General features: G+C 41.7%; 1 protein-coding gene across 1 annotated transcript in view; it reads left to right on the top strand.

Annotated features, from left to right (window-relative positions):
- LOC139388136 (mitogen-activated protein kinase kinase kinase 1-like) overlaps nucleotides 1-24,256 on the top strand; it is a 157,385-nt gene extending 133,129 nt beyond the window's left edge. Inside the window, exons 15-20 of the mRNA XM_071134719.1 lie at nucleotides 6,016-6,168; nucleotides 6,547-6,709; nucleotides 7,169-7,300; nucleotides 7,620-7,762; nucleotides 12,528-12,659; nucleotides 20,111-24,256. Coding sequence (XP_070990820.1) covers nucleotides 6,016-6,168; nucleotides 6,547-6,709; nucleotides 7,169-7,300; nucleotides 7,620-7,762; nucleotides 12,528-12,659; nucleotides 20,111-20,260 — 873 coding nt within the window. The 3' untranslated portion in view covers nucleotides 20,261-24,256. The remainder of the gene's footprint in view (nucleotides 1-6,015; nucleotides 6,169-6,546; nucleotides 6,710-7,168; nucleotides 7,301-7,619; nucleotides 7,763-12,527; nucleotides 12,660-20,110) is intronic.
- Nucleotides 24,257-25,879: the final 1,623 nt, after the last annotated feature.

The raw sequence follows: 25,879 nt of genomic DNA, 5'->3' as shown, positions 1-25,879 counted from the left end.
TTGTTTGAGCACCTCCAAATCACTTTGTCATCTCCTGTGAGTATTGTTTTGATTATGGTGTTTGCTGGTGGGAAAAGGGGAAACCAAGACAAGTCGCCCATGGGCATACACTACCCGTAGGTAAACTTTGTTAAAACACACTAGTTAGAACTGGGTGGACCACCCACTTTATTTTGGTTAGTTAGTTAGCTGTTGTTGAAATAGGCTAGTCTAGCTTAGGGGTGTTTTGAATACTTATTGTTTCTTTCCTTGGGTCCAGCTCAGCCCCTTTTCCTGCTCCCCCCATTACCGTGTGTTTTATAAATAAACCCTGAGTTTGACGGTATTATTTCGGTTGTCGTGGTTATTTCGTTCACTTTTACTTTGTCACTATTATAATTTACATGAGTTATGTTACGGGTCTCACTACCATCCCCCCTAGACTGTTGGGCCAAAAGGGATTCGTAACATAAGTGGGGGCTCATCCGGGATCTGTCTTTACTGACACCCATGCCGCTCATGTAGATTGTTGTAGTGGTATAGTTCAGTGTTGAACGTCATAGCTGAAGTAGCATTAGTGTTTGCTATTTTCGTTGGCTCTTGTGAAGTAGTGTAAGATGGCTACTTTTGATTTGAAGTCCTTTTTGGATAACCCTTCGTGGGAGGTTTTTGATAAATGTCGTAGAGTTGATTTAATGACCTTGGCTGACCATTATTCAGTATCGATTCCACAGAATGTAGTTAAGTCGGAGGTTAAAAAGCTGGTGTTAAATGTATTGTTGGAAGAGCAGGTGCTTGTGTTACCGCTGCCTGAGCATACTAACCCTGTAGGGGATGTTGCTGCTCCTGTAAGCCCATTGGTGTCTGATAATGAGGGCGAGGCTAAAACACCAGCCACATTGTCCCATTTTGAACCACTCTCCCCACTGTCAAACGGTGATGCCAGGAGGGATGTCCGTTTAGCACAGTTCCAACTAGAGGTGGAAGAGAGAGCCCAAATTAGGCGAGAGACTCTCCAGTTGGAGATGTGTAAAATTGAGGCAGAAAGAGAACAACGGCATTTGGAGATGTGTAAAATTGAGGCAGAAAAAGAACGAGAACGAGAACAGAGGCAGATGACGTTTAAAATGCGCCAGATGGAACTGGAGGCAGAGACAGCGAGGCTAGCCTTCGTTCCTACTGTTCCTGTTAGTGAGTCGTCCTCACCAGCTGTGTCCTCAAACACGTTTGACATTAGTAGGCAGATTGACTTAGTACCTTTGTTCAGAGAGTCGGAGGTTGACTCCTATTTTTGTGTATTTGAGCGTATAGCCGTAGCATTGAAATGGCCTGAAGAGGTATGGTGCCTATTACTTCAGTGTAAATTAACTGGTAAAGCCCAAGAGGTTTTGTCAGCGCTACCTCTAGAGGACAGTTTGAATTATGAAGTAGTCAAAGCTACTGTTCTTCGTGCCTATGAGCTTGTGCCTGAGGCATACCGACAGAGATTTAGGTCTCATAGAAAGTCTTCTAGTAAGACTTATGTGGAATTTGCTAGAGACAAGGGAAATCTGTTTGATAAATGGCATGCTGCTAGTAAGGTAACTGATTTCAACTCTCTCCGGGAGTTAATCTTGTTGGAAGAGTTTAAAAATTGCTTACCCGAACGCATTGTAGTTTACCTAAACGAATAGAAAGTATCCTCCCTGGCAGAAGCGTCTGTGTTGGCAGACGAGTTTGTGTTGACGCACAAGAGTGTGTTTTCGGCTCAAACTGAGAGTAGAACCACTGAGTTTCCTACCTTTAGCCCTAGTCGACCAGCAGTAGTATATCAAGCACGGCAGAAGAATAAGCGTTCCTGTTTCTATTGTCATAAAGTGGGACATATGATTAATGATTGCTTCCTGCTTAAACGCAAACAAGGGATGCCTCTTCGTGCCAAGCCGCCAACAGGTGTTGCTCTAATTCGTACGGTTGTGAGGTCTGCAACAAAACAGGTGCCTCAGAGTAACTGCAGTTTGAAAGTTTCAGTCCCCGACCGCAGTTATGAACCATTCATTTCCGATGGGTTTGTGTCCCTAACGAATGACGAAGCGTCTCAGCGTCCGGTTAAAATCCTTAGAGATACTGGTGCGGCGCAGTCGTTTATATTGTCTGATGTGTTGCCCTTATCTGACGATACATACTGTGGTTCCAGTGTGTTAGTGCAGGGTATTGAAATGGGTTTTGTCCCAGTGCCGTTGCACTTTGTGAAAGTACACTCTGAGTCAGTGGAATATTCAGAGTGGGGGTACGTCCTATGTTGCCAGTGAAAGGTGTGACCTTTATAATGGGTAACGATATTGCCGGAGGAAAGGTAGTACCCATATTGGAAGTATTGGATAAAAGTGACCACTCTCTCTCGAATGAGTTGGCACAGAGTTATCCACATGTGTTCCCCGCTTGTGCTGTCACTCGTGCTCGAGCACTACAAGAGGGTGACGTGATAGATTTGTCGAACACTGTTCTGTTCAAAGAGGATGATCAAGAGGATGGGTTGTGTGATACCTCTGAGAAGCTGATCACCTCTGACAAACAGCCCAGGAAAGAATCAAAGAATGTTGAACTTATTGCTGATGCAATACAGTTACCAGTCACTCGTGAGCAGCTGATTGCTAACCAAAAGGTTGACAACAAACTTGCTAAATGTTTTACTAGTGTTGTCTCATTGGAAGATGTGAAGAAGAAGAACGTGGCTTACTTCATTGATGGGAATCTCCTCATGCGTAAATGGAAATCCCATGTTGACGCGGGTGGAGATTGGAATGCTGTTTACCAAATAGTGATTCCTACAGCCTTTCGACAAAATGTGTTATCCCTTGCTCATGATCACCAGTGGTCTGGTCATTTAGGAATTACAAAGACGTATGATCGGATCCTTCGACATTTCTTTTGGCCGGGTTTAAAACAAGATGTGGCTCAGTTCTGTCGGACATGCCACACATGTCAGATAACAGGAAAACCAAATCAGGTTATTCCTCCCGCTCCTCTTTGTCCCATACCTGTCATAGGTGAACCATTCGAGCATGTGGTGGTTGATTGTGTCGGACCGTTACCGAAGACAAAATCGGGTAACCAGTTTTTGTTAACGATAATGTGTATGGCTACAAGATACCCCGAGGCTATTCCTCTGAGAAGGATTACAGCTCCGATAGTGAGTAAAGCCTTAATAAAATTCTTCACGACATTCGGGTTACCTAAGGTGGTACAAAGCGATCAAGGTACCAATTTCCTATCCAAGCTCTTCAAGCAGGTGTTGAAATCCTTATCAATTACGCACCGTGTATCAAGCGCCTATCACCCAGAGTCTCAGGGTGCGCTTGAAAGATGGCATCAGACACTGAAGTCTATGCTACGTAAATATTGTTTGGAATCTGAGAAAGATTGGGATGAGGGAGTTCCTCTAGTTTTGTTTGCTGCTCGTGAAACTGTGCAGGAGTCCCTAGGTTTCAGCCCGGCTGAACTAGTGTTTGGTCACACAGTGAGAGGACCAATGAAAGTCCTTAAAGAACAGTTCTTGTCCCAAGAGTTGTGTACCAGAGATGAGAATGTGTTGGACTATGTTAGTCGCTTTCGTGAGCGCCTACACCAAGCTTGTGCTCTTGCAAAGGAAGCTCTGTCTTCCTCACAGAGGAGCATGAAAAGACACTATGATAAAGAGGCTGTTTCTCGTCCACTACAGCCAGGTGACCAAGTACTGGTGTTATTACCTGTTCCAGGATCTTCACTGTCAGCTCGTTTCTCTGGTCCTTATTTAATTGAAAAGAAAATAAGTGAAACTGACTATGTGCTTCAAACTCCTGATAGAAAACGCCAATCTCGTGTGTGTCACATTAACATGTTGAAAGCATACCACACCCGACCCATCACACAGTTAGATAGTTCAAAAACAGAGGAAGGTACTGCTGTCTCCTCTGCTACTACTGCGATGATAGTGGACTGTCAAATTGATGATATTGATGGCTTGGAGTTGTGCAATACTCAACAGCAGTGTGTTAGATTGCCCAACTCAGAAATGCTGCTGTCTATCCAGTCAGGTCTGGTTCATTTAACGGATGGACAGGCTAATGATATTGTGAGGCTACTACACAGTTTTCCATGTCTCTTTAATGACGTTCCTACTCGCACAAATGTGTTGGAACATGACATTAATGTTGGAAATGCTACACCTATCAAGCAACACCCACATCGTATCAACGCTTCCAAGAGGAAGATAATGAGGGATGAGGTGAGATATTTGTTGGAGAATGACCTGGCTAAGCCAAGTTCAAGCACTTGGAGTTCTCCTTGCATTCTGGTTCCTAAACCTGATGGTACGTCCAGGTTATGTACGGATTATCGAAAGGTAAATTCTGTCACAATGCCAGATTCGTTCCCGTTACCCAGACTGGACGACTGTATCGACACTATTGGTGCTGCTAAGTATGTTACCAAGTTGGGCCTCTTAAAAGGTTACTGGCAGGTTCCGTTAACTTCACATGCTTCAGAGATTTCTGCCTTTGTGACCCCAGACAACTTCCTACAGTACTCAGTCATGGCTTTTGGGATGCGAAATGCACCAGCCACTTTCCAACGACTGCTTAACTCCGTATTAGCTGGCGTTCCTAATTGTAGTGCATACCTTGATGACCTAGTGATTTATTCGTCTGAGTGGTCAGATCATGTTGACTTGCTAAGGGTAGTATGTGAACGGTTGGCAGCTGCTTCTCTAACCCTGAACTTGGCAAAGTGCGAGTTTGGGAAGGCTACTGTACCTATCTCGGTAAAGAGGTTGGCCATGGACAGGTGCGCCCTGTTGATGCCAAGGTCTTGGCTATAACTGCATTCCCTGCACCTACCACTAGACGAGAGCTACGCCGCTTTTTAGGGATGGTTGGCTACTACCGTAGCTTCTGTAAAAATGTCTCTGCTGTAGTTGCTCCGTTGACTGATTTGCTCAGTCCGGCAAGACCATTTGTGTGGTCCCCTGATTGTAAGAGCTTTTGAATCAGCGAAAGCACTCTTATGTAGTACCCCTGTACTTGCTGCTCCGGATTTTGAACAACCGTTCAAGCTTGAGGTAGATGCTAGTGCCAGAGGTGCTGGTGCTGTATTAATTGAAATACTGTGATCGCAATCCCCCCTAGGGTTGCTCTTTTAAGGGGGGGAGTGTTACGGATACAGTTATCCTGTGTGTGTATCCTGTGTGTGTGTGCGTTTCTTTTCTCTCATTCTCCCCTCACAGGTGAACATCATCACTCCCCAATCAGTCACCAATCAACCCATCAATCAGACACACCTCCTCCTGTTTCCTACCCTATCACAGTTCCTTCCCCATGGTTTAAAAACCCCATCATTTGTTTGTTCAAGAGCTCAATCTCTTTGTAATGCCATGTTGGTAGATCTCTGCTCTTGATAGATTTCAGTAGCTCAATCTCTTTGTAAATGCCATGTATGTAGATCTCTCTCTTTGCGTCTTAACCTCTTCTTTTGTTTGAGCACCTCCAAATCACTTTGTCATCTCCTGTGAGTATTGTTTTGATTATGGTGTTTGCTGGTGGGAAAAGGAGAAACCAAGACAAGTCGCCCATGGGCATACACTACCCGTAGGTAAACTTTGTTAAAACACACTAGTTAGAACTGGGCGGACCACCCACTTTATTTTGGTTAGTTAGTTAGCTGTTGTTGAAATAGGCTAGTCTAGCTTAGGGGTGTTTTGAATACTTATTGTTTCTTTCCTTGGGTCCAGCTCAGCCCCTTTTCCTGCTCCCCCCATTACCGTGTGTTTTATAAATAAACCCTGAGTTTGACGGTATTATTTCGGTTGTCGTGGTTATTTCGTTCACTTTTACTTTGTCACTATTATAATTTACATGAGTTATGTTACGGGTCTCACTACCATCCCCCCTAGACTGTTGGGCCAAAAGGGATTCGTAACAATGTTTGATCTACATAATATCTATCTAAGTGTTCCACAACATTGTATCCTGCCCTGGTATGGGATGGCACACTGACATGATGTCTTCTATGCTTCCCCAGACCCCAGAGACTCTGACTGGCCTTACCAAAGCAAAGCAGCCCTACAGGGAGAGCCACGAGTGGCTGAAGGGCCAGCAGATTGGCTTGGGGGCCTTCTCCTCCTGCTACCAGGCCCAGGACGTGGGCACTGGCACCTTGCTGGCAGTCAAACAGGTGAGAAGAGGAGACACATACAAGGCCATCAGAGATCCTATCCTAGGGCTGATTCTCCTATGATGAATTCCAAACAACCCCTATGTACTCCTGTTGATATGATTGAAATGGATAGGTATAAGCAATATTGTGAAAATTCATCCTAGCCGTTCAGAGGGCAAGGGGGACCTATTACCATATTTTCTATACCGATTCAATTCTTTCAGATCTGCAGGAGTGTCTAGGATTGGGAGCTAGGTGTTGTTTCTAGGTAGGCACTATGGATTCCATTTCAGAGTTAATTAAATTTTAACATCAAACTGAGATGTAGCCCTTAAAGAGAATGTCCAGCTCATTCATCCCCTAATAACCATGAGTGTGTGTGTCCTCTCCATCTAGGTGACGTATGTGAGGAACACATCGTCGGAGCAGGAAGAGGTGGTGGAGGCTCTGAGGGAGGAGATCCGGATGATGGCCCACCTCAACCACCCCAACATAATCCGCATGCTGGGGGCCACCTGCGAGAAGAGCAACTACAACCTGATGGTAGAGTGGATGGCAGGTAAGTGCCTTTGACGATGACACATCCAGCGTTGAAAAAACGTTTCCCGCTTTCATCCTTTGTTCAATTCAAATCAATCCAGTTTGATTTAGATGGGTTTTATTTTAATCTAATTTGATAGATTATCGTTTCCTGCTATTTTATCCTTGTGACATGATCAATCATTATTTATTTTTTTACTTTTCAAAATGTATAGTATTAATTGAACTTGTATTACTAATGAGAGAACTTTCAAGTTATGGGATAAATATGTATCAGCTGCAATAACTTTATGTAACTAATTAAGAAATTCCAGAAGTTTCACGTCGTAGTAGATATTGTAACTTCTGACCCTATCCCTCCTACTATGAAACATTGTCCTCCCTCCTATAACAATCACACTGTTGCTCCCTTAGAAATAGAATGACTAGGTTATAGTAATTATATCTCTATGGTTTATCCTCTCTATGTTGTGTCCAGGTGGGAGTGTGTCCCATCTCCTTAACAAGTACGGGGCCTTCAAGGAGGCTGTGATCATCAGCTACACGGGGCAGCTGCTCCGAGGCCTGGCCTACCTCCATGAGAATCAGATCATCCACAGAGACATCAAAGGTGAGTGCGCACGCACACACGCACACACGCACACACGCGCACACACGCACACACACACACACACACACACACACAATCAACCTCCAGCACACAGGAAATCCCTGCTGAAATTGTGCTGCCTGTCACAGAGCTGAAGGAAGGGGGATGGCAAGCCCCTATGTGCTAGACCCATGACACAAACAAACTAATTAATGTGTTCCACGTTTTAGCTTTTGACTGTGGGGGTTTACTATAATAAGGGCTTGGGATTTTTACTGGTCAGGACATCCTATCTCTTCAATAACTACCCTTCCCCATCTCCACTCTCTCTCTCCCCCAGGTGCCAACCTGCTGATTGACAGCACAGGTCAGAGGCTGCGTATAGCTGACTTTGGGGCTGCTGCCAGACTGGCCTCTAAGGACACTGGAGCAGGGGAGTTCCAAGGCCAACTCCTGGGAACCATCGCCTTCATGGCCCCCGAGGTAAACATGGATGACAGAGAGAGACTAAATCTGTGTCAGAATTTGCACTCTCTTCCCGGCATTTAGTGCACTACTTTTGACCAGAGCCACAGAGCATTTCAGACACACACACTGTGTACAAGTGATGGCTGACATGAAGCTTGTGAGCATAAAGCTAGAAAATTCTGCCACTTAAACGAATGCCCTAAGATCAAAACCTCTCAATCCTCTGTATCCTGTTTGTGGAGAGGATCTATAAGAGAAAGAAGAAACAGCGGCAGAAGCAGTAGCCTTCTGTGGGGGCTATTTTTTTGAAGAGGTCCCTGAGGATGCTGATTATGAACTGGGCTGCTGTGCTGTGATAGGCATTTCACAGCTGAACTCCCTCCTAATTAAACAAGGTTTTGGGAGCCACAGTAATAACAAGGCATTAAAGGTCCGGACTCTATTGTGGGGGCCCTCTCTCAAAAGGGATTATAATTTTCTTTCATTTGGGAGTTACTGAGAAATCTAAATCCACTTTAGTTCAGTTCCCCAGCTGACACGTGATTCTGAATGGCCTGCATAATGGCGGCTGTGTTTCGCCACGGAAAAAAAATCTTTGTCGGAAACCATTGACATTTAAATATCCTACCCCAAACATAAGAAACCCAGATTTGGCCTCGGAATTTATTATTATTATTAGTAATTCTTTTCACCTTTATTTAACCAGGTTAGCTAGTTGAGAACAAGTTCTCATTTGCAACTGCGACCTGGCCAAGATAAAGCGTAGCAATACGATACATACAACAACACAGAGTTACACATGGAATGAACAAAACATACAGTCAATAATACAGTAGAAAAAAAGAGTCTATATACAGTGAGTGCAAATTAGGTCAAATAAGGGAGTTAAGGCAATAAATAGGCCATGGTGGCGAAGTAATTACAATATGGCAATTAAACACTGGAATGGTAGATGTGCAAAAGATGGATGTGCAAGTAGAGATGCTGTGATGCAAAAGGAACAAAATAAATAAATACAGTATGGGAATGAGGTAGATAGATGGGCTATGAACAGGTGCAGTGATCTGTGAGCTGCTCTGACAGCTGGTTCTTAAAGCTAGTGAGGGAGGTGGGAATCTCCAGCTTCAGTGATTTTTGCAGTTTGTTCCAGTCAGTGGCAGCAGAGAATTGGAAGGAAAGGCGACCAAAGAAGTTGGGGGTGACCAGTGAGATATACCTGCTGGAGCGTGTGCTACGAGTGGGTGCTGCTATGGTGACCAGCGAGCTGAGATAGGGCGGGGCTTTACCTAGCAGAGACTTGTAGATAACCTGTAGCCAGTGGGTTTGGCGACGAGTATGAAGCGAGGGCCAGCCAACGAGAGCGTACAGGTCGCAGTGGTGGGTAGAAGTCAAGGATCGGTAGGATGGTCAGTTTTACGAGGGTATGTTTGGCAGCATGAGTGAAGGAAGCTTTGTTGCGAAATAGGAAGCCGATTCTAGATTTAATTTTTGATTGGAGATGCTTAATGTGAGTCTGGAAGGAGAGTTTACAGTCTAGCCAGACACCTAGGTATTTGTAGTTATCCACGTATTCTAAGTCAGAGCCGTCCAGAATAGTGATGCTGGATGGGCGGGCAGGTGTGGGCAATGATCGGTTGAATAGCATGCATTTAGTTTTATTTGCATTTAAGAGCAGTGGAGGCCACGGAAGGAGAGTTGTATGGCATTGAAGCTCGTCTGGAGGTTAGTTAACACAGTGTCCAAAGAAGGGCCAGAAGTATACAGAATGGTGTCGTCTGCGTAGAGGTAGATTAGAGAATCACCAGCAGCAAGAGCAACATCATTGATGTATACAGGGAAGAGAGTCGGCCCGAGAATTTAACCCTGTGGCACCCCCAGAGACTGCCAGAGGTCCGGACAACAGGCATTCCGATTTGACACACTGAGCTCTATCAGAGAAGTAGTTGGTGAACCAGGCGAGGCAATCATTTGAGAAACCAAGGCTGTTGAGTCTGCCAATAAGAATGTGGTGATTGACAGAGTCGAAAGCCTTGGCCAGGTCGATGAATACAGCTGCACAGTAATGTCTCTTAACGATGGCGGTTATGATATCGTTAAGGACCTTGAGCGTGCCTGAGGTGCACCCATGACCAGCTCGGAAACCAGATTGCATAGCGGAGAAGGTACAATGTGATTCAAAATGGTCAGTAATCTGTTTATTAACTTGGCTTTCGAAGACCTTAGAGATGCAGGGTAGGATAGATTTGGGTCTAGAGTGTCTCCCCCTTTGAAGAGGGGGATGACCGCAGCAGCTTTCAAATCTTTGGGAATCTCAGACGATGTAAAAGAGGTTGAACAGGCTAGTAATAGGGGTTGCAACAATTTCGGCAGATAATTTAAGAAAAAGAGTGTCCAGATTGTCTAGCCTGGCTGATTTGTAGGGGTCCAGATTTTGCAGCTCTTTCAGAATATCAGCAATCTGGATATGGGTGAAGGGGAAATGGTGGGCTGCTGTGGAGGGTGCTGGGCAGTTGACCGGGGTAGGGGTAGCCAGGTGGAAAGCATGGCCAGCCGTAGAGAAATGCTTATTGAAGTTCTCAATTATAGTGGATTTTTCGGTTGTAACAGTGTTTCCTAGCCTCAGAGCAGTGGGTAGCTGGGATGAGGTGCTCTTATTCTCCATGGACTTTATAGTGTCCCAGAACTTTTTTGACTTTGTACTGCAGGATGCAAATTTCTGTTTAAAAAAAGCTAGCCTCTGCCTGTGTATATTGGTTCCTAACTTCCCTGAAAAGTTGCATATCACGGGGGCTATTCGATGCAAATGCAGAACGCCACAGGATATTTTTGTGCTGGTCAAGGGCAGACTGGTCTGGAGAGAACCAAGGGCTATTTCTGGTTCTACATTTTTTGAATGGGGCATGCCTATTTAAGATGGTGAGGAAGGCACTTTTAAAGAATAACCAGGCATCCTCTACTGTCGGGATGAGGTCAATGCCGTTCCAGGATACCACGGCCAGGTCGATTAGAAAGGCCTGCTCGCAGAAGTGTTTTAGGGAGTGTTTGACAGTGATGAGGGGTGGTCGTTTGCTCGCAGACCCATTACGGATGCAGGTATTGAGGGAGTGATCGCTGAGATCTTGGTTGAAAACAGCAGAGGTGTATTTGGAGGGTGAGTTAGTTAGGATGATATCTATGAAGGTGCCCGTGTTTACGGATTTGGGGTTATATCTGGTAGGTTGATAAATTGTGTGAGATTGAGGGCCTCAAGCTTAGATTGTAGGATGGCCCAGGTGTTAAGCATGTCCCAGTTTAGGTCACCTAGCAGCACCAGCTCAGAAGATAGATGGCAGGCAATCAAATCACATATGGTATCGAGGACACAGCTGGGGGCAGAGGGTGGTCTATAGCAAGCGGCAACGGTGAGAGACTTGTTTCTGGAAAGGTTCATTTTTAGAAGTAGAAGCTCAAATTGTTTGGGTACAGACCTGGATAGTAAGACAGAACTCTGAAGGTTATCTTTGCAGTAAATTGCAACACCGCCCCCTTTGGCAGTTCTATCTTGTCGGAAAATTTTATAGTTAGGGATGGAAATTTCAAGGTTTTTGGTGGTCTTCCTAAGCCAGGATTCAGACACGGCTAGGACTTCCGGATTGGTGGAGTGTGCTAGGGCAGTGAATAAAACAAACTTAGGGAGGAGGCTTCTAATGTTAACATGCATGAAACCAAGGCTTTTACGGTTGCAGTAGTCAACAAATGAGAGCTTGGGGGATGAGAGTGGAAGTAGACACTGCAGGGCCTGGATTAACCTCAACATCACCGGAGGAACGGAGGAGGAGTAGGATAAGGGTACGGCTAAAGGCTAACAGAACTGGACGCCTAGTACATTCAGAACAGAGAGTAAAAGGAGCAGATTTCTGGGCACGGTAGAATATATTCAAGGCATAATGTACAGACAAAGGTATAGTAGGATGTGAATACAGTGGGGGTAAACCTGTGCATATAGTGATAATGAAAGAGATATTGTCTCTAGAAATAGCATTTAAACCAGGTGATGTCACTGCATGTGTGGGGGGTGGAACTAAATTGTTAGCCGAGGCGTGTTGAGCAGTGCTAGAGGCTCTACAGTGAAATAAAACAATAGTTACAAACCAGAACAGCAATCGACACGGCGTGGTGACGTTAGGGAAAGGCATGCGTAGCCGGGTGATAATACAAGTCCAGTGCGTGGCTTCAAGCAGCTAGCGGCATTGAAGCCTTAGTCGTGAAGTGTGTGGCTTCAAGCAGCTAGCGGCATTGAAGCCATAGTCGTGAAGTGTGTGGCTTCAAGCAACTAGCGGCATTGAAGCCATAGTCGTGAAGTGTGTGGCTTCAAGCAGCTAGCGGCATTGAAGCCATAGTCGTGAAGTGTGTGGCTTCAAGCAGCTAGCGGAATTGAAGCCATAGTGGTGATAAAGAATGAAGAAAGAGAGCATCTAAATACAGACCCAACAAAACATGATGGGAGGCTCCGTGATAAATTTAACTTGTTGGCCGAGTCACATCCTTTGGTTTGACATTGTGTCCATCCACCAAATATAAGTCTGTTTAACTATGCCACTCCTCAACAGCACCCAGTCAAGTGCTGTAAAACAATGGCTTGCCATTTCAGTCCATTCTGCTGCTATTTGCACATTAAAGACTATGAATGGAGTAGAGTTAAGTGTGCGTGTGTAGTGGGTGCGTGCATTAAATGCTCAAATTCAATGAACGATGTATTTGTCCATATGTTGACACCTTCAGTGTATGGTTGACTCTGTAGGTGCTACGTGGACAGCAGTACGGCCGGAGCTGTGATGTGTGGAGTGTGGGCTGTGCCGTCATCGAGATGTCGTGTGCCAAGCCCCCCTGGAACGCAGAGAAACACTCCAACCATCTGGCCCTCATATTCAAGGTACCGTCAACACAAGTATTGTGGTCCTGTATGGCTCAGTTGGTAGAGCATGGCGCTTGAAATGTCAGGATTGTGGGTTTGATTCCTGGGGCCACCCAATGTGAAAAATGGATGCACGCATGACTATAAGTCTCTTTGCATAAAAGTGTCTGCTAAAGGGCATTTATTATTGTTATAATTAAAGCCACAAAGTTAGGATTTTAAGGAAACCATGTCCAGTCACTTAGATATGTGATCAATTTGTCTTCAGGACCAGAAATATCCTCTACCTAGACATTTTATTGTTGGTCTTTAGCATTATCATTGAATATGATAATGGGCGGCAGGGTAGCCTAGCAGTTAGAGCGTTGGACTAGTAACCTAAAGGTTGCAAGTTCAAATCCCCGAGCTGAAAAGGTTCAAATCTGTCATTCTGCCCCTGAACAGGCAGTTAACCCACTAGGCCATCATTGAAAATAAGAATGTGTTCTTAACTGACTTGCCTAGTAAAATTAAAATATGCGACCCACAAAAAACTGCACAATCAGTGTTTTCCCCAAGAGTTGTCACTCTCTGCTTGTAAGGCTGAACTGTGAAATAATTCACAGGATAGACTGTCACAACATTACTTTATATTGATTGATGTACACACATATAGCTGTAAAGACTCACGTATAGTTGTAAAAGACATACAGTGACTTCATAAAGCATTTGTTCCACATTTTTTTTGTGTGAATTCAAAATTGATTAAATATTTGTTTTTCTTCTCACCAATACCCCATAATGACGAAGTGAAAACATGTTTTTAACATATTGAAAATTAAATACAGAAATATCTATATATTATATTCTATATTCAGACACCTAAGTCAATACTTCATAGAAACAAACACCTTCGGCAGCGATTACAGCTGTGAATATTTCTTGATAAGTCTCTAAGACCTTTCCACAACTGGATTGTGCAACATTTGCCCACTATTTAAAAAAAAAAGAAGTATTCAATCTCTGTCAAATTGGTTGTTTATCATTGCTAGACAACAACTTTGCCACTCAGGAACATTCACTGTCTTCTTGGTAAGCAACTCCAGTGTAGAGCAGTGCCTTGTTTTTAGGTTTAGGTTTCTCTTGCTGAAAAGTTCATTAATCTCCCAGTGTCTGATGGAAAGCAGAAAGCAGACTGAATCATGTTTTCCTCCAGGATTTTGTCTGTGCTTAGCTCCATTCCATTTATTTTTTTATCATGGAAAAACTCCCCAGTCCTTAAGAATTACAAGCATACCCATAACTATACTTGAAAATATGGGGTGTGGTACTCAGTAATGTGTTGTATTGGATCTGCCCCAAACATAACACTTTGTATTCAGGACAAAAAGTTCATTCCTTTGCCACATTTTATGCAGTTTAACTTTAGTGCCTTTTTGCAAACAGTATGCATGTTTTGGAATATTTTTATTCTGTACAGGTTTCCTTCAATTTCACTTTGTCAATTAGGTTAGTATTGTGAAATAACTACAATGTTGTTGATCCATCCTCAGTTTTCTACTGTCACAGCCATTAAACTGTAACTGTTTTAAAGTCACCACTGGCCTCTTTCCGGCAGTTAGGAAGGACGCCCGTATCTTTGTAGTGACTGCGTGTATTGATACACCATCCAAAGTGTAATTAATAACTTCACCGTGCTCAAAGAGATATTCAATGTCTGCTTTTTAAAATTTTTACCCATCTACCGATAGGTGCCCTTATTTGCGAGGAATTGGAATACCTCCCTGGTTTTTGTGGTTGAATCTGTGTTTTAAAATGTACTGCTTCACTGAGACCTTACAGATAATTGTTAAGGTCATATTGAAAAACATAATTCCACATAATTCCACTTTCAGGAAGAATTTTATGAGATTTGAGAACATATTGTGAGTGATTTTAGATAATTCCTCTATGCAGAGTCTTTCCAGATCCTTGAAATCCTTCGCCTGCGCTGATGGACTGCCCGGCAGGTAGCCTAGTGGTTAGAGCGTTGGGCCTGTACCTGAAAGGTTGCTGGATTGAATCCCTGAGCTGACAAGGTACAAATCTGTTTTTCTGCCACTGAGCAAGGCAACCCACTGTTCCCTTCCGCCGAGGACGTGGATGTTGATTATGGCAGCCCCCCGCACCTCTGATTGAGAGGGGTTGGGTTAAATGTGGAAGACACATTTCAGTTGAATCCATTCAGTTGTACCACTGACTAGGTATCCCCCTTTCTTCAATTCAAACCACAGGTTTTCAATAACCAGGTTTCTATCCAACCTTTTTATGCGAGTAAAGTACATTTCGGATATAAAATGTCATGACAAGCTTGATGGGATCAGCAATTTTGACAGTAAACTTTCCACATATTGACCCCAAAAAATACCCTAGAAAAGGTGGGATATTTTTAAGCGAGAAATAAAAACGCTTTACAGTGCCTTGCGAAAGTATTCGGCCCCCTTGAACTTTGCGACCTTTTGCCACATTTCAGGCTTCAAACATAAAGATATAAAACTGTATTTTTTTTGTGAAGAATCAACAACAAGTGGGACACAATCATGAAGTGGAACGACATTTATTGTATATTTCAAACTTTTTTAACAAATCAAAAACTGAAAAATTGGGCTTGACTTTGCTGTCCTTAAGCCATTTTTCACAACTTTGGAAGTATGCTTGGTGTCATTGTCCATTTGGAAGACCCATTTGCTACCAAGCTTTAACTTCCTGCCTTACTGATGTCTTGAGATGTTGCTTCAATATATCCACATAATTTTCCTATCTCATGATGCCATCTATTTTGTGAAGTGTACCAGTCCCTCCAGCAGCAAAGCACCCCCACAACATGATGCTGCCACCCCCATGCTTCAAGGATGGGATGGTGTTCTTTGGCTTGCAAGCCTCCCCCTTTTTCCTACAAACATAATGATGGTCATTATGGCCAAACAGTTCTATTTTTGTTTCATCAGACCAGAGGACATTTCTCCAAAAAGTACAATCTTTGTCCGCACGTGCAGTTGTAAACCGTAGTCTGGCTTTTTTATGGCAGTTTTGGAGCAGTGGCTTCTTCCTTGCTGAGCGGCCTTTCAGATTATGTCGATATAGGACTCGTTTTACTGTGAATATAGATACCTTTTTACCCTTTTTCTACAGCATCTTCACAAGGTCCTTTGCTGTTGTTCTGGTATTGATTTGTGCTTTTCACACCAAAGTACGTTCATCTCTAGGAGACAGAACGCGTGTCCTTCCTGAGCGGTATGACGGCTGCGTGGTTCCATGGTGCTTATACTTGCGTACTATTGTTTGTACAGGTACAGGTACGTGGTACCTTCAGGCATTTGAAAATTGCTCCCAAGGATGAACCAGACTTGTGGAGGTCTACAATTATTTTTCTGAGGTCTTGGCTGTTTTCTTTTGATTTTCCCATGATGTTAAGCAAAGAGGCACTGATTTTGAAGGTAGTCCTTGAAATACATCCACAGGTACACCTCCAATTGACTCAAATGATGTCAATTAGCCTATCAGAAGCTTCTAAAGCCTAAAGAAAAGGCACAGTCAACTTAGTGTATGTTAACTTTTGACCCACTGGAATTGTGATACAGTGAATTATAAGTGAAATAATCTATCTGTAAACAATTGTTGGAAAAATTACTTGTGTCATGCACAAAGTAGATGTTCTAACCGACTTGCCAAAACTAGTTTGTTAACAAGAAATTTGTTGAGTGGTTGATAAACGAGTTCTAATGATTCCAACCTAATTGTATGTAAACTTCCAACTTCAACTGTATACGAGAGTAGGTGTTATGGACATTAGAGTTGTATGTATAGTCCATAGATACTTTTGCTATTAGTTTTTTTCCAGATATCTATTTTATTTTACCTTTATTTAACTAGGCAAGTCAGTTAAGAACAAACTCTGACGGCCTCAGACTAGTGGGTTAACTGCCTTAGCTTGTTGTTAACTTCTTATGGTATAGGGGACGGTTGCGTCCCACTTGGGCAAAAAACAGGGAAAATGCAGCGCGGCAAATTCCAAAAATTATATACAAATCAAACTTTCATTAAATCACACATGTAAGATCCTCAATTAAAGCTACACTCGTTGTGAATCCAGCCAACATGTCAGATTTTAAAAAGGCTTTTTGGCGAAAGCATAAGAAGCTATTATCTGATGATCGCACAATAGTAAACAAAGAGTAGCATATTTCAACCCTGCAGGCGCTACACAACGCAGAAATAAAATATGCATTACCTTTGACGAGCTTCTTTTGTTGGCACTCCAATATGTCCCATAAACATCACAAATGGTCCTTTTGTTCGATTAATTTCGTCCGTATATATCCAAAATGTCCATTTATTTGGCGCGTTTGAAAAAAAACAGCTTCCAAAATGCGCAACGCCACTGCAAAATATTTCAAAAGTTGCCTATAAACTTTGCCAAAATATTTCAAACTACTTTTGTAATACAACTTTAGGTATTTTTAATAATCAATCAAATTGAAGCGGGGTCTATCTGTTTTCAATAGAGCACGAGAGGGAACTAACGCTACTTTTCAAGTCTTGGCCAACTCTCAACAGCTTTACCCTTTTCCAGGATGACCCTACTTCTTCATTGCACAAATGAATAACCTCAACCAAATTCCAAAGACTGGTGACATCCATTGGAAGCGGTAGGAACTGAAAACAAGTTCCTAAGAAATATTGTTTGCCAATGAGAACTCAGTGAACAGACAGACCTAAAAAAAAAAGTGTGAATGGTTAGTCCTCGGGGTTTTGCCTGCTACATAAGTTCTGTTATACTCACAGACATGATTCAAACAGTTTTAGAAACTTCAGAGTGTTTCCTATCCAAATCTACTAAAATCTACTAATATGCATATCTTATATTCTTGGCATGAGTAGCAGGAAGTTGAAATTGGGCACGCTATTTATCCAAAAATGAAAATGCTGCCCCCTATACCTTTAGAAGTTAATCCACCTGGCGTGTCAGATTTCCATAAAGCTTTTCAGCGAAAGCATAACAAACGTTTATGTAAGAACATCTCTCTCAGTAGACAAAATATTACAAACAGCTAGCAGCCTAGCTGTTTGGTCAGGAAAGTCAAAGCAATATATTAAATCGCCTTTGATGATCTTCGGATGTTTGCACTCACGAGACTCCCAGTTACACAATAAATGTTCATTTTGTTCCATAAAGATTATTTTTATATCCAAAATACCTCCATTTGTTTGGCGCATTATGTTCAGAAATCCACAGACTCGAGCGGCCACGACATCGCAGACAAAAATTTGTATCCGTAAAGTGCATAGAAAGATGTCAAATGTTTTTTATAATCAATTCTCAGGTTGTTTTTACAATATATAATCGATAATATGCCAACCGGAATGTAGCTTCTTCCATAGGCGAGAGAGAGAAAATGGCTGTTGCGCATGAAACTCTGCTGGCACCCAGCCATTCACTGACGCGATGGGTTCTTTCTCGCTAATTTTTCAAAATAAAAGCCCGAAACTATGTCTAAAGACTGTTCACAGCTTGAGGAAGCCATAGGAAAAGGAATCTGGTTGATATCCCTTTAATTGGAGGCAAGGCATCCAATGGAACAGAGAGCTTTCAGGAAAAACAGCACTTCCTTGTTTGATTTTCCTCAGATTTTCACCTGCAATATCAGTTCTGTTATACTCACAGACAATATTATGACAGTTTTGGAAACTTTAGAGTTTTCTATCCTAATCTGACAATTATATGCATATTCTAGTTTCTGGGCCTGAGAAATTGGCAGTTTCAAATGGGTACGTTTTTTTGCCAAAAACGAAAATACTACTTAAGTTAAAATTAAAATGGATCTATAGGAAAAGTTTGTTTTTATTAAAACAAATTATCAACAGGATAAGATCATGGGCATAAAATTGACACATTGAGGCTCCTGTTAGGTCTGTAAATGTGTCGTAATCGAAAGGCTATAAATGGTGGAGGCCTATGAGAAAATGATAACTACCAATAATAATGAAAAAGGGAGAAAATAAAGATAAAAGTTTAGTAGGCCTAGGTTAGGCTATAGGGCCTATCCCTCTCTCAGCTAAAATCAAATTAATTAAAATTAGATGGCTATGATGATATTTCGCGGGCGGGTGGGTCATTGGATGGCGGCTATATGTCGTCTTACCGCCTTTATTAATAACAGTAATCACTTTTACTCATTGGTCCATTTCTCAGTGGCTAGCATTGTCCTTCAAAAAATGTTTTGCCCTCTTCGGGAGTTTTGAAGTGTAGCAGGGCTCCTTGGTGAAGAATCCTGAGCTTGTTTTGGTATTTGAATCCCCTAGAGATGCCTCAGTCAATGGAGTATTTCTTCACCTCGTCAAACTCTCTGCGCTTTCGCCGTATACCAGCGGACAGATCTTGGTGTAAGGTTAGTTTGACATTACCCACTGTAATGGTGTTGATTTTTGCCGCCTGTAGGACTCGTTCCTTGTTGGTGAATCTCATGAAACATATGGTGATTGCGCACAGTGGTTGTCTGGCTGCTGATGGGGGCCTTAGTGCTCGGTGAGCTCTCTCCAGTTCTATGGGCCTGTCGGTGGACAGGTGGAGCCACTCAGGAAGTTTGTCTTGCAGGTAGCGGATCAGTGGCATGTTTACCTCTTATTTTTTTGGCCAGGTTTAATAGGAACACAATTATTCCTTTGCCCCCTATTTTCCAGGTCCTCTGTTTTCTCTTCCAGATGGCCTATTTTCTTTTTAGCAGATGCTATTGTTTCCATGGCATCTGCCAGTGACTTTTCCACGGATAGGAATCACCCCTCTGCCTCAACCTGGCGACCCGTGTTGATGCTTATCTTGTTGTTGATGTCAGGCAAAGCATTTTCCAGGGTTGTCATCTTGCCCCCTATCACTCAGCTGAGATAATTGTGATCTAATTTGATGTTGAGTTCTGTACGTTGGGATCTTAGCTCAGAAAGGATGTCTTCAACAGAGTGCGAGGTTGGCAGTTGTTGGCCCTCGCAAGGGGACGGGTCCTCTTGCTCCTAGCTAATGGCACTATCTTTTTCTGAAGCTAGCTGTTTCTCTGAGGCTTTTTCCACGGCTATTGGTCGAGTCTGGGTAAAAATGTCAACTGTAATGTCGCCTTTTGTAGCCTCCATGATTTTTTTTTACTAAAGCTAATGGAGTTTTAACTTGAAGTGGGGGTAAGATTAAGAATTGGAAACGACTTGTGCGGAGCTCTTAGTTCATGCGGCCATCTCGTTCAAGGGTCACATGATCCCCCTATAGCTCAGTATTTCAATTGTTTATTTTATACAGTCATTTTTGATCATCTTTATCAAGGGTGTCAATCATTTTGGGACACCACTGTATATATAGCTGAAAAAGCACCCTATTGGCCTTCCTCTTTCATCCAAAGTCCTTGTGGTTGATTGGGTTTCTACAGTATCATAACTTCACCCTCACCTCCTCTCTCCCTCTCCCCCAGATTGCGAGTGCCACCTGTGCACCCTCCATCCCTCCCCAGCTGACTGCGGGCCTGAGGGACGTCACCCTGCGCTGCCTGGAGCTGCAGCCCACGGACCGTCCCGCCTCCAGGGAACTCCTCAAGCACCCCATCTTCCGTCTCAACTGGTAGTCCCCAACATCCTCCCCCAGTCCACTACCCTCCCTATCCCAAAGCGTCCATACGGAAATACTACTGAAGGCCTAGCCAAGCCTGCTTTCTCTCCTCCTCTAAACGCTTCCAATCAGACCAACCTCCCTATCCGCTACCATTACCACCTTCCTTGCACCCCAGACCCTCCCCAGTCAAGAGTGGAGGGCCTGGGATGGACAGTAGTATATGGGCCCTCCTCTCTCCCTCCCTTCTACTATGGCCTCAAGCTGCTGTATCTTAGCACAAAATGCAAAAAGCAAGTCGTAAAATTTCTACTACGAAAATGGTGCATTCTTTGTCACAGAGCCATGTTGGTATACTGTAGTCTGTATTGCTCTTCAAGGCTTTGTTCTGGTAATGAAATGGTTCCTTAAGCACTTCCGTAGCCATTTTGCAGTGCCGCAAAGGTTTCAAGAAGTTATTCCCATTTTAACCCGTGAGTCAAAAATAAGTCCTTAGAACCACAAATGGAAGGCGATGGAGTAAAGATGGTTTTTATCACTTATGTTGTATCGTCTGGTCATAAGTCTCAGAAGAAAATCATAATGAAGTGGTTTAATCGGTTGATTTTGTGCATAACTGCGTTTCTACAAAGATGCCTTTAAAATGTGCATTTTACTGTTGGGCCATCAAGCTTAGTCGAATAATCATGAAGATCACTTAAGTGTTTCAGGGATTGCTGACATATCTAACAGAAACTTTGCTAGTTTGGCAACCTTAACACTGAATGTGAACGCTTATGATGCCGGTATTTGTCTGAACTGTTTTTTTGTTTTTAAGAATTTGTTTTTAAGACATGAAAAGACAAAAAAAAAATGTAGAACACCTACTCATTCAAGGGTTTTTCTTTATTTGTTGTATTTTCTACATTGTAGAATAATAGTGAAGACATCAACACTATGAAATGGAATGGAATCATGTAGGAACCAAAAAAGTGTTAAACGAATCAAAATATATTTTCTTCAAATAGCCACCCTTTGACTTGATGACAGCTTTGCACACGCTTGGCATTCTCTCAACCAGCTTCATGAGATGGTCACCTGGAATGCATTTCAATTAACAGGTGTGCCTTGTTTAAAGTTCATTTGTGGAATTTCTTTCCTTCTTAATGCGTTTGAGCCAATCAGTTGTGTTATGACAAGGTAGGGGTGGTATACAGAAGATAGCCCTATTTGGTAAAAGACTAAATCCATATTATGCCAAGAACAGCTCAAATAAGCAAAGACAAATGACAGTCCATCATTACTTTAAGACATGAAGGTCAGTCAAGCCGGAAAATGTCAAGAACTTTAAAAGTTTCTTCAAGTGCAGTCGCAAAAAATATCAAGCACTATGATGAACCTGGCTCTCATGAGGACCACCACAGGAAAGGAAGACCCAGAGTTACCTCTGCTGCAGAGGATAAGTTCATTTGAGTTATTAGCCTTTTTGCCCAAATAAATGCTTCACAGAGTTCAAGCAAAATACTCATCTCAACATCAAGTGTTCTGAAGAGACTGTGTGAATCAGGCCTTCGTGGTCAAATTGCTGGAAGAAACCATTACTAAAGAACACTAATAACAAGAAGAGACACGAGCAATGAACATTAGACCAGTGGAAATCTGCGATTTTTGGTTCCAACCGCCATGTCTTTGTGTGACGCAGAGTAGGTGAGCGGATCTCCGCATGTGCGGTTCCCACCGTGAAGCATGGAGGAGGAGGTGTGATGGTGTGGGGGTGCTTTGGCCAGTGACACTGTCAGTGATTTATTTAGAATTTAAGACACACTTAACCACCATGGCTACCACAGCATTCTGCAGCGATACGCCATCCCATCTGGTTTGCGCTTAGTGGGACTATAATTTGTTTTTCAACAGAACAATGACCCAACACACCTCCAGGTCGTGCAAGGGCTTTTGACCAAGAAGGAGAGTGAGGGAGTGCTGCAACCCAATTGACATGGTTTGGGAAGAGTTGGACCCTGGAGTGAAAGAAAAGCAGCCAACAAGGGCTCAGCATATGTGGGAACTCCTTCAAGACTGTTAGAAAAACATTCCAGGTGAAGCTGGTTGAGAGAATGCCAAGAGTGTGCAAAGCTGTCATCAAGGCAAAGGTTAGCTACTTTGAAGAATCTGAAATATAAAATATATTTTGATTTGTTTAACAATTTTTAGGTTACTACATGATTCCATATGTGTTATTTCATTGTTTTGATGTCTTTACTATTATTCTACAATGTAGAAAATAGTAAAAAAAAATAAAGAAAAACTCTTGAATGAGTAGGTGTTTCCAAACTTTTGTCTGGTACTGTGTATATAACAATAATTGTTATATTGAGTGAGCAAAACATTAAGAACACCTGCTTTTTCCATTACAAATTTACCAGGTGAATCCAGGTGAAAGCTATAATCCGTTATTGATGTCACTTGTTTAATCCACTTCAATCAGTGTAGGTGAAGGGTAGGAGACAGATTAAATAAGGTGTTCCTAATGTTTGGTATGCTCAGTGTATATTTATTATATATATAACTTTCGCTGTTACGATTGAGCTGTGTGCGTCACACATATTTGTGTATTTGTTTATAATTTAATGAACCTTCAAAACCTCTATTTTCAATATTGATCTACCATTCTTTTGGTGCTATTCCGTTGTAGAATGTCACAACAATTCAGTTATTTTTGATCTGAGAACTATTTGTTTTTTTAATATGTTATAAAATCCGTATATATCTGAGGTTTTCTCAAACTTCTTTTTTCCATGGGGGATTTTCTATTTGATAAATATAAATGCTGTTCAATGTAGTTTTTTTGAGTCAAGTGATATTTCTGAACTCAAGCTAGACTTTTTTGGCTTGTAAATGTTTTATCTCTCTCTTTTTAATTTGAGTTCTTTCTCAAGCATGATCCTAAATTGTGTTACTTGTATGAACTATAACTCTTCAAGTGTTGTTGTTCTCGTTGTAATCAGGTAAGAAAGTAAAATGCTGATAATTCAGATGAAGAAAGTTTTTTTTATTTTATTGAATTGGAAATATGCATTTAATTGCTATTTTTATATTTGAATCTCTAGTTTTAACGGTTCAAGAGTTCAAGAGTTCCCGTAATGGCAATGGTTTGAGACAATTTCAAAAATACTGTTTTTCTGTTGCATACAATTGTATATATTTAATACTAATCATATTTCTTTATGTGGAGTATAAGCTGATCAAGCTTGAAGACTTAAATGTAAATAAATGTGAAGTTTGGTAGTTAAAATTATTGTACTTGACTGTATTTTTATACCACACTATTTTCCATAAATATTAGTTTTTGTTCCTAATTCTGGTTATTTTTCTTATCTTACTTTTCAATGTATTTTTAAAAGCTTTAAAGTTATGCACTCTTGTCTTTTTTTTTATATACTGGAAGAAAAATCTGTTTCGGTCAAATTCATAAAAGCTAGTCAGTATTACTTCAATTTGTCATGTCTGGTAAGAATTATAATCTCTCAATGCCTTCTGAATCCTCCTCTTATCCACCTGTGTCTCAGCCAGCTTTCTAGTCTTTATGCATTATATTTTCTTATTTTATGTTGATGTGATGTAATCTTATGTCCTTTTTTGGATCTGAGTTGGCTTGAAATGTGTGTGTGAAATATTATGCAGTTTCCTGTGCCACTTGGTGGTACATTTTATTTGTAAAGAATGTCTATTGCTCTTTTATTCCAGTCTCCACTACCTCGTGTCCTATAGAGTCTCTTCTACCAAAGTTCACTTTCTAAATATAGATATATAAATATACAGTATATTCTTTTTTATTGACTATTGTGTTTTTTGGTTTCTCTTTTTCATAAATTCCAGGGCCAAGGGCTAACTTATATTAGCACATTTTTCGTGCAAAAATCTCATGAAATCTCTGGGTTATGAAGAAAAAAAATGAAACTATATCCTGTAAGTTAAAATATATCAAGATATTTTAATTATTCAAATCTTTACTCTATTCGAAGCATTTTATATCATGAATTTGAACTTATTTTATAGTAAATAAACAAAATATTTGGGGAAAAGTTTCTTGTTCCTCCTGTCATTTTGCCAATGTACCATGTGTTACATGTATCAATACAGACAGGTATTATTCACTTTAATATGAATTACTGAAGCAGGCAGGGCCCGGAGTCTGGGGGTGGGAACCCCTGCATACACATTTATTCTCCCTCAATTCTGTTTCCCTGCTTCTGCTCCTATCCTGTAATAAAAATAACACAAATACAAAAGGTGTCAGGAATGTGGTTCTCTTTAAGCAAAACAAAAATATACTTCAGACAGAGTCCTTTTCAGTCAAACCTGCTCAACTGAGTTTGCGAGATGAGGTGGGGAAAGATGCACATACAGTAACTACAGTGTATTTGGAACATATTATAAGGCACTGCAGCTCACTACAGACCCTGGTTAGATTCCAGGCTGTATCACAACCGGTCGTGATTGAGAGTCCCATAGGGTGGCGCACAAGTTTCCGAGATGAGGTGGGGAAAGATGCACATACAGTAACTACAGTGAATTTGGAACATATTATATGGCACTGCATCTCACTACAGACCCTGGTTAGATTCCAGGCTGTATCACAACCGGTCGTGATTGAGAGTCCCATAGAGTGGCGCACAATTGGCCCAGTGTCTTTAGGGTTTGGCCGGTGTAGGCCGTCATTGTAGATAAGAATTTGTTCTTAACTGACTTGCCTACTTAAATAAAGGTTCAATATATTTTTTTAACTATTCAGACCCTTCACTTTTTCTATATTTTGTCACATTTTGCCTAATTCTAAAATGTATGAAATTATTGTTTTTTTTCTCATCAATCTACACACAATACCCCATAAAGTGACAAAGTGAAAACAGTTTGTTTTTGTTGGCTTTGGGACAAGTCTCTGAAAATTCTTGAGTGGCCCAGCTAGCACTCGGACTTGAACCCGATCGAACATCTGGAGAAACCTGAACATAGCTATGCAGCAACACTCCCCATCCAACCTGACAGAGCTTGAGAGGATCTGCAGACAAGAATGGGAGAAACTCCCCAAATACAGGTGTGCTAAGCTTGTAGCGTCATAACCAAGAAGACTCGAGGCTGTAATCGCAACAAATGGTGCTTCAACAAAGTACTTAGTAAAGGGTCTGAATACTTTTGTAAATGTAATATTTCAGTTTTTTATTTTTAATAGATTTGGAAACATTTCTAAAAACCTGTTTTTGCTTTGTCATTATAGGGTATTGTGTGTAGATTGATGAGGGGAAAAATCTATTTAATCCATTTTAGAGGAAGGATGTAACATAACAAAAGGTGAAGGGGGTCCGCATACTTTCCGAATACACTGTATAATAAACACAAGCAATCTAAGTTGGGTCATTGGGAACATCTCAACATTGGTTTGGTGTTGATCGCTTAAATGGTGTAGAAGGAGTCCAGATTTATGCAAATGTATATAGTTATAGTTGATATGTTTGGAAGTTGAAATAAGCTGTACATGTGAAAGTTGGTTTGGTGTCTTGAACGGATATTTTATGCTAATTTGTGCAAATGTATATAATTATAATTGATCAAAGTTAAAGAATTTCAATTTCAATTTAGGATAGCCTGAACAAACATT

This window comes from Oncorhynchus clarkii, chromosome 29 (assembly GCF_045791955.1).
Source record: "Oncorhynchus clarkii lewisi isolate Uvic-CL-2024 chromosome 29, UVic_Ocla_1.0, whole genome shotgun sequence".
Classification (NCBI taxonomy): domain Eukaryota; kingdom Metazoa; phylum Chordata; class Actinopteri; order Salmoniformes; family Salmonidae; genus Oncorhynchus; species Oncorhynchus clarkii.
This window is presented reverse-complemented; position numbering and strand designations above follow the sequence as displayed.